Source organism: Oncorhynchus gorbuscha, linkage group LG23 (genome assembly GCF_021184085.1).
Source record: "Oncorhynchus gorbuscha isolate QuinsamMale2020 ecotype Even-year linkage group LG23, OgorEven_v1.0, whole genome shotgun sequence".
NCBI lineage: Eukaryota > Metazoa > Chordata > Actinopteri > Salmoniformes > Salmonidae > Oncorhynchus > Oncorhynchus gorbuscha.
In genome coordinates this window covers 5,959,932-5,969,575 of record NC_060195.1, presented here as the reverse complement: position 1 = coordinate 5,969,575, position 9,644 = coordinate 5,959,932, and the positions used below count along the sequence as shown (strand labels likewise).

The 9,644-nt window shown below is 44.7% G+C and overlaps 1 protein-coding gene across 6 annotated transcripts in view; it reads left to right on the top strand.

The window, feature by feature from the left end:
- Positions 1-8,145, top strand: part of LOC124010535 (dynactin subunit 4-like) — an 18,593-nt gene extending 10,448 nt beyond the window's left edge. For all 6 annotated transcript variants that reach the window (XM_046323060.1, XM_046323059.1, XM_046323062.1 and 3 more), the window contains 8 exons: positions 476-549; positions 1,310-1,422; positions 3,395-3,504; positions 3,641-3,714; positions 3,822-3,876; positions 4,685-4,792; positions 6,399-6,496; positions 7,840-8,145. In XM_046323060.1, coding sequence (XP_046179016.1) covers positions 476-549; positions 1,310-1,422; positions 3,395-3,504; positions 3,641-3,714; positions 3,822-3,876; positions 4,685-4,792; positions 6,399-6,496; positions 7,840-8,056 — 849 coding nt within the window. In that variant the 3' untranslated portion in view covers positions 8,057-8,145. The remainder of the gene's footprint in view (positions 1-475; positions 550-1,309; positions 1,423-3,394; positions 3,505-3,640; positions 3,715-3,821; positions 3,877-4,684; positions 4,793-6,398; positions 6,497-7,839) is intronic.
- The last annotated feature ends 1,499 nt before the right edge of the window (positions 8,146-9,644 follow it).

Here is a 9,644-nt window from a genome sequence, read left to right as displayed (position 1 = left end):
TCTCCGTATCTAATCTGTAACTGAGTGACCTCCCTAATCACATGAGTGTCCCCTCAGGAGAAAGATATTATCAGGAGGGAGCAGAGTAGGATACTTTATGTTGACTGGGGGGGGGGGGGGGGGGGGGGATCAATAGGATGCATTCTATTGCAGTGTACAGTTAATGCTGTTTTAGTCTGTAGTATATATTAGGGAGTAGTAATTATCCCACTGTTGACATAAATGTTTGTGTTCTCGTTTTTAAAACCAAATGTTTCTCTAGAATTGGTTTCGAATCCCATTTTTCTTCTCTTTTTTTTGCCATTTATGTTCATGTTTACCTAATTTAGATTTTTGAAAATGTGTTATTAGGAAAAAATAAACAATCAGTCATCAATAGAAATGCCTGTGTGTCTTCCCCCTTAAGTCTACCACATGGTGGTGGTGTCTTGTCTGTGAGTTATTTGCCATTTGTGGATGTGTTGCTCTGTAAAAGGAGAAGTATGGTCTGGGTACCAGACTACAGAGACAGAGACCTGGAGCTCCTATCACCAGTCTGGCTGGTCTTTCGTGAGTATGACATGAATATACAAAAACGAGTATCACATCCTCATATAATATTTATTGTACATTTGAATTGACGAATCAAGGACTGAGTTCCCAAATGGCGCCCAATGTACTGCATTACTTTTGTATAGGCTATTTGGTCAAAAGTTGTGCACTAATTGGGGCGGCAGGGTAGCCTAGTGGTTAGAGCGTTGGACTAGTAACCGGAAGGTTGCAAGTTCAAATCCCCGAGTTGACATGGTACACAATCTGTCGTTCTGCCCCTGAACTGGCAGTTAACCCACTGTTCCTAGGCCATCATTGAAAATAAGAATTTGTTCTTAACTGACTTGCCTCGTAAAATAAAGGTTAAAAAAAAAAAAATATATATATAAAAAAATTAGGGAATGGCGTGAAGTTTGGGATAAAGCCACTGCCTTGTGTTAGAGTTAATAAATACAGCTGTCTCCTATAGTGGCCCCCACTGTGTCTGGCCCTGTCTCCTATAATGGCCCTCACTGTGTCTGTCCCTGTCTCCTATAATGGCCCTCACTGTGTCTGTCCCTGTCTCCTATAATGGCCCTCACTGTGTCTGTCCCTGTCTCTTATAATGGCCCTCACTGTGTCTGTCCCTGTCTCCTATAATGGCCCTCACTGTGTCTGTCCCTGTCTCCTATAATGACCCTCACTGTGTCTGTCCCTGTCTCTTATAATGGCCCTCACTGTGTCTGTCCCTGTCTCCTATAATGGCCCTCACTGTGTCTGTCCCTTTCTGCTATTCCAGTCTGAAGGAAGGTGAAGACCAAAAGGAGATTAACATAGAGCCAGCCCAGGCCTTAGACGAGGTGGAACCACTGCCTGAAGACTACTACACTAGACCCATCAACCTACCCGAGGGTAAGAGATATCCACCCCTAAGCCTAACCACTAACCCTTGACCTGGAACACGACACTAACCCTACACCCTACTAGACCCATCAACCTACCCGAGGGTAAGAGATATCCACCCCTAAGCCTAACCACTAACCCTACACTAGACCCATCAACCTACCTGAGGGTAAGAGATATCCACCCCTAAGCCTAACCACTAACCCTACACTAGACCCATCAACCTACCTGAGGGTAAGAGATATCCACCCCTAAGCCTAACCACTAACCCTGGAAACGGCACTAACACTAGACCCATCAACCTACCTGAGGGTAAGAGATATCCACCCCTAAGCCTAACCACTAACCCTACACTAGACCCATCAACCTACCTGAGGGTAAGAGATATCCAGCCTAACCCTAAGCCTAACCACTAACCCTACACTAGACCCATCAACCTACCTGAGGGTAAGAGATATCCACCCCTAAGCCTAACCACTAACCCTTGACCTGGAACACGGCACTAACCCTACACACTAGACCCATCAACCTACCTGAGGGTAAGAGATATCCACTAACCCTAAGACCTAACCACTAACCCTACACTAGACCCATCAACCTACCTGAGGGTAAGAGATATCCATATCCACTAACCCTAAGCCTAACCACTAACCCTTGACCTGGAACACGACACTAACCCTACACTAGACCCATCAACCTACCCGAGGGAAACAATGATCACTACTTTTTTAGAGCCAGAATCCTTAATTGAAACGATAACAAAACATACTCCCCACCACTGTTTTGCAAGTAAAGCTAAGAGAAGGGTCTGGAGAAATGTAACCACTCACAAATTAAATAACAGAGCTATCGATGAAATCACTGACCATCCATGATATCAACATTATAGTTTTAACCATGTTATGAGGCTATACAGGACTGACCATCCATGATATCAACATTATAGTTATAACCACGTTATGAGGCTATACAGGACTGACCATCCATGATATCAACATTATAGTTATAACCATGTTATGAGGTTCTATTTTAGTTTGTGATTGGTAAAGATTGATACAGGACTGACCATCCATGATATCAACATTATAGTTATATATCCATTTTATGAGGCTAATACAGGACAATTAATTATTGACCATCCATATATCAACATTATAGTTTTAACCATGTTGTGTTAACTCTCTCTGATGTCTAGTTGACCATGTTGTGTTAACTCTCTCTGATGTCTAGTTGACCATGTTGTGTTAACTCTCTCTGATGTCTAGTTGACCATGTTGTGTTAACTCTCTCTGATGTCTCGTTGACCATGTTGTGTTAACTCTCTCTGATGTCTAGTTGACCATGTTGTGTTAACTCTCTCTGATGTCTCGTTGACCATGTTGTGTTAACTCTCTCTGATGTCTAGTTGACCATGTTGTGTTAACTCTCTCTGATGTCTAGTTGACCATGTTGTGTTAACTCTCTCTGATGTCTAGTTGACCATGTTGTGTTAACTCTCTCTGATGTCTAGTTGACCATGTTGTGTTAACTCTCTCTGATGTCTAGTTGACCATGTTGTGTTAACTCTCTCTGATGTCTAGTTGACCATGTTGTGTTAGTTGACATGTGTTGACTCTCTGATGTCTAGTTGACCATGTTGTGTTAACTCTCTCTGATGTCTAGTTGACCATGTGTTAACTCTCTCTGATGTCTAGTTGACCATGTTGTGTTAACTCTCTCTGATGTCTAGTTGACCATGTTGTGTTAACTCTCTCTGATGTCTCGTTGACCATGTTGTGTTAACTCTCTCTGATGTCTCGTTGACCATGTTGTGTTAACTCTCTCTGATGTCTAGTTGACCATGTTGTGTTAACTCTCTCTGATGTCTATGTTTGACTCTCTCTGATGTCTAGTTGACCATGTTTTGTGGTCTAGTTGACCATGTTTTGTGGTCTAGTTGACCATGTTGTGTTAACTTCCTGGTGTGTGTTATGTATTCCAGTAACATCCTTGCGTCAGCGGCTGCTCCAGCCTGACTTCCAGCCAGCCGGAGCCTCTCAGCTCCACCCCAAACACAAACACCTGTTGATCAAGCGCTCTCTGCGATGCAGGGTCAGTTTACGAGACACAGTACTTTACACCACACTAACCTTCTCAGGAAGGACATTTTACTACTATATTACTGTTGTTTGTTCATAATTTCTCTTAATTACTCGTGATACATTTTGTTTTTTGCTTTTCTTCCTAGAAATGTGAGCACCATCTGAGCAAGCCAGAATTCAACCCAACTTCAATAAAGTTCAAAATCCAGCTGGTGGCTGTGTAAGTATTGCTTAGCATCTCCTCTGAACCGAAACACATTCACCTTTGTTTTCTACTCTTGAATTGTATTATTTCTCAGTAAAGTGATGTGATTTTCAATCCCAAAGGAGTTACATCCCCGAGGTCAGAATAATGTCCATTCCAAACCTGCGCTTCCAGAAGGCAAGTCAATTATTCAAGTAATGGAACATGTTGTGTAGCAGAATGACTTACAGTATGAGTGGTAATCATGTTGTCTGTAGGGTAGCAGAATGACTTACAGTATGAGTGGTATCATGTTGTCTGTAGGGTAGCAGAATGACTTACAGTATGAGTGGTATCATGTTGTCTGTAGGGTAGCAGAATGACTTACAGTATGAGTGGTATCATGTTGTCTGTAGGGTAGCAGAATGACTTACAGTATGAGTGGTATCATGTTGTCTGTAGGGTAGCAGAATGACTTACAGTATGAGTGGTATCATGTTGTCTGTAGGGTAGCAGAATGACCTACAGTATGAGTGGTAATCATGTTGTCTGTAGGGTAGCAGAATGACTTACAGTATGAGTGGTATCATGTTGTCTGTAGGGTAGCAGAATGACTTACAGTAGGTATCATGTTGTCTGTAGGGTAGCAGAATGACTTACAGTATGAGTGGTATCATGTTGTCTGTAGGGTAGCAGAATGACTTACAGTATGTATCATGTTGTCTGTAGGGTAGCAGAATGACTTACAGTATGAGTGGTAATCATGTTGTCTGTAGGGTAGCAGAATGACTTACAGTAGGTATCATGTTGACCTACAGTAGGTATCATGTTGTCTGTAGGGTAGCAGAATGACTTACAGTATGAGTGGTATCATGTTGTCTGTAGGGTAGCAGTATGAGTGGTATCATGTTGTCTGTAGGGTAGCAGAATGACTTACAGTATGAGTGGTATCATGTTGTCTGTAGGGTAGCAGAATGACTTACAGTATGTATCATGTTGTCTGTAGGAGTGCCAGGTGCTGCTCACCCTGACCAACCCTGTGGAGAATATTACCCACGTCACCCTGGTGGGCTGTGAGGAAGGAGACCCAGAGGACATCAACAGCACTGCGAAGGTACTACTGACTAGGTTTGTCTGAGGCTACCAGTAATTTACCAAAGATACCAGAATCTTCAGTCATTATTGTAATTAACAGATTGCCATAGATTTTCTCACACAACTTTGGTAATTTATACTTGAATAAATAATGTATTCTTATATATATATATATATATTTGTGTTATTTTTTTGTGTTACACGTCTCTAGTAGATTGACCATATGGTTCAACAGAAAATAGTGTAATTAATGAAAAAGCATTTTAAATCAACATTTAAATTATTTTCTCTCAGCATCTCTTCAGACTGTTGACTTTTTATCACAACTACGACCAATTTGGCCACAAAACATTTGACAACAACATGCAAATGAGCATAGTAAATAAAATAAATTATATTTCGTGCTGAACCCTTCATATTAAACACCGATGTTATTCACTCAATTAATGTTTTATATTTAGATATTTTGCATCTTTGTCATTCTGTTTTTCTTTTAAATGTTTTTAAAAAAATCATCTTATTTAATCATATTGTGATATAAGGCCACACGGAGGGACAGACGGCTATCCAAAAGTGCCACTTCATGTCTTGTTATAGATGACAGAAAATCCTTGAACGAAACCAGTTTACTGGAACATTTAAGACGTTTCCAGGAATATACCCTTCCTTTGTAACCCTACTGCTGACCTCTCACCCCTGACATCTGTTGATGATGTTTTATAGGTGATGTGCCTACCAAGGAGTTGGTCCTGGCAGGGAAGGATGTTGTTGTTGATGATGATGATGATGATGATGATGATGATGATGTTTTATAGGTGATGGTTCCTACCAAGGAGTTGGTCCTGGCAGGGAAGGATGTTGTTGATGATGATGATGATGATGATGATGTTTTATAGGTGATGGTTCCTACCAAGGAGTTGGTCCTGGCAGGGAAGGATGTTGTTGTTGATGATGATGATGATGATGATGATGATGATGATGTTTTATAGGTGATGGTTCCTACCAAGGAGTTGGTCCTGGCAGGGAAGGATGTTGTTGATGATGATGATGATGATGATGATGATGATGTTTTATAGGTGATGGTTCCTACCAAGGAGTTGGTCCTGGCAGGGAAGGATGTTGTTGATGATGATGATGATGATGTTTTATAGGTGATGGTTCCTACCAAGGGGTTGGTCCTGGCAGGGAAGGATGTTGTTGATGATGATGATGATGATGTTTTATAGGTGATGGTTCCTACCAAGGAGTTGGTCCTGGCAGGGAAGGATGTTGTTGATGATGATGATGATGATGATGTTTTATAGGTGATGGTTCCTACCAAGGAGTTGGTCCTGGCAGGGAAGGATGTTGTTGATGATGATGATGATGATGTTTTATAGGTGATGGTTCCTACCAAGGAGTTGGTCCTGGCAGGGAAGGATGTTGTTGATGATGATGATGATGATGATGATGTTTTATAGGTGATGGTTCCTACCAAGGAGTTGGTCCTGGCAGGGAAGGATGTTGTTGTTGATGATGATGATGATGATGATGATGATGATGTTTTATAGGTGATGGTTCCTACCAAGGAGTTGGTCCTGGCAGGGAAGGATGTTGTTGATGATGATGATGATGATGTTTTATAGGTGATGGTTCCTACCAAGGAGTTGGTCCTGGCAGGGAAGGATGCTGCAGCAGATTACGACGAGTTGGCCGAGCCACAGGACTTCAAGGACGACCCAGAGTAAGACACACACACACGCTGGTACACACACACACGCTGGTACACACACACACGCTGGTACACACACACACGCTGGTACACACACACACACACACACACACACGCTGGTACACACACACGCTGGTACACACACACGCTGGTACACACACACGCTGGTACACACACACGCTGGTACACACACACACACACACGCTGGTACACACACACGCTGGTACACACACACGCTGGTACACACACACGCTGGTACACACACACGCTGGTACACACACGCTGGTACACACAAACACGCTGGTACACACACACACTGGTACACACACACACGCTGGTACACACACCGTTATAAGTGACGATATGGTCAGAACTGTGGAGAAATTACATTAGCTCTAGGTTAAAACAAATGTACTTCATAGGGAATATAAGGAGATGAGGGGAGCTCTGGCCCTCGTCTCCATACTTCCCTCTCTGCCCCTCATCTCTGAACCTTCCCTCTCAGCCCCTCAACTCCCAACTTCCCTCTCTGGCCCTCATCTCCTAACCTTCCCTCTCTGGCCCTCATCTCCTAACCTTCCCTCTCTGGCCCTCATCTCCTAACCTTCCCTCTCTGGCCCTCATCTCCCAACCTTCCCTCTCAGCCCCTCAGCCCTCATCTCCTAACCCCCTCATCTCCCAACCTTCCCTCTCTGGCCCTCATCTCCCAACCTTCCCTCTCAGCCCCTCATCTCCCAACTTCCCTCTCTGGCCCTCATCTCCTAACCTTCCCTCTCTGGCCCTCATCTCCTAACCTTCCCTCTCTGGCCCTCATCTCCCAACCTTCCCTCTCAGCCCCTCATCTCCCAACTTCCCTCTCTGGCCCTCATCTCCTAACCTTCCCTCTCTGGCCCTCATCTCCTAACCTTCCCTCTCTGGCCCTCATCTCCTAACCTTCCCTCTCTGGCCCTCATCTCCTAACCTTCCCTCTCTGGCCCTCATCTCCTAACCTTCCCTCTCTGGCCCTCATCTCCTAACCTTCCCTCTCTGGCCCTCATCTCCTAACCTTCCCTCTCTGGCCCTCATCTCCTAACCTTCCCTCTCTGGCCCTCATCTCCTAACCTTCCCTCTCTGCCCCTGGTCTCCTAACCTTCCCTCTCTGCCCCTGGTCTCCTAACCTGCCCTCTCTGCCCCTGGTCTCCTAACCTTTCCTCTCTGCCCCTGGTCTCCTAACCTTTCCTCTCTGCCCCTGGTCTCCTAACCTTTCCTCTCTGCCCCTGGTCTCCTAACCTTCCCTCTCTGCCCCTGGTCTCCTAACCTTCCCCCTCTGCCCCTGGTCTCCTAACCTGCCCTCTCTGCTCCTGTCTCTCCTCCAGTGTGGTGGCCTTCAGGAAATCCAATAAGATCGGTTTCTTCATCAAGGTGGTCCCTCAGTGCGAGGAGGACGGGGATGTCACCGTGTCCTTTAAGATCCGCCACGACTTCCGGAATTTGGCGGCTCCCATAAGGCCCAGCGAGGAGGACGATGCCCCAACCGAGGCAATATGGCTCACACACCACGTAGAGCTCAGCCTGGGGCCGCTCGTAGCGTGAAGTTACACACACACACACACACACACACACACACACACACACACACACACACACACACACACACACACACACACACACACACACACACACACACACACACACACACACACACACACACACACACACACACACACACACACACACACACACACACACACACACACACGTTAACAGAAACACAAAATACATATATACACTGAGTGTACAAAACATTAAGAACACCTGCGTTTTCCATGACAGACTGACAAGGTGAACCCAGGTGAAAGCTATGATCCCTTATTGACGTTACCTGATAACTCCACTTCAATCAGTGAAGATGAAGGGGAGGAGACGGGTTAAAGTAGGAATTGTAAGACTTGAGAGAATTTAAGACATGGATTGTGTATGTGTGTCTTTCAGCGGGTGAATCGGCAAGACAAAAGATTTAAGTGCCTTTTTGACAGGGTATGTTAGTAGGTGGCAGGCACACCAGTTTGAGTCAAGAACTGCAACGCTGCTGGGTTTTTCCACGCTCAACAGTTTCACGTATGTATCAAGAAGGGTCCGACACCCAATGAACATCCAGCCAACTTGACACAACTGTGAGAATGGAGTCAATTTTGGAGTTCATGACCTGACAAATTGAGGCTGTTCTGAGGGGTAGGATGCACCTCAGGTTCCTAATGTTTGGTATGCTCATTATATATAGTAGAGCAGTGTTGAGAGAGAGAGAACACACCTAACAGACAAATACACACACACCGTACATACATTGGATCACATATCTCTCACACACACACACACACAACACAACACACACACACGTACTCGACTAGCAACACTTCTCTGTACCACCAAGCAGTTCCAGAGACCCATTCCTGCTTCACGCTTCAACTTAGGCACTATTTTCATCATCCTCCTCCGAAGGATGAAGAGTATTTACCTGCATGCCATGCCAGGCTACATCTACCTGCTAATAAATGTCTCTTAGATGATGTCATTACTGTTTCTCCTCTCTGGGTTGAAGGTAGGGTGAGACTGTCATTCTCCTCTCTGGGTTGTAGGTAGGATGAGACTGTCATTACTGTTTCTCCTCTCTGGGTTGAAGGTAGGGTGAGACTGTCATTCTCCTCTCTGGGTTGTAGGTAGGATGAGACTGTCATTACTGTTTCTCCTCTCTGGGTTTGAAGGTAAGATGAGACTGTCATTACTGTTTCTCCTCTCTGGGTTGAAGGTAGGGTGAGACTGTCATTCTCCTCTCTGGGTTGTAGGTAGGATGAGACTGTCATTACTGTTTCTCCTCTCTGGGTTGTAGGTAGGATGAGACTGTCATTACTGTTTCTCCTCTCTGGGTTGAAGGTAGGGTGAGACTGTCATTCTCCTCTCTGGGTTGTAGTTAGGGTGAGACTGTCATTACTGTTTCTCCTCTCTGGGTTGTAGTTAGGGTGAGACTGTCATTCTCCTCTCTGGGTTGTAGTTAGGGTGAGACTGTCATTACTGTTTCTCTCTGGGTTGAAGGTAGGGTGAGACTGTCATTCTCCTCTCTGGGTTGAAGTTAGATGAGACTGTCATTACTGTTTCTCCTCTCTGGGTTGAAGGTAAGATGAGA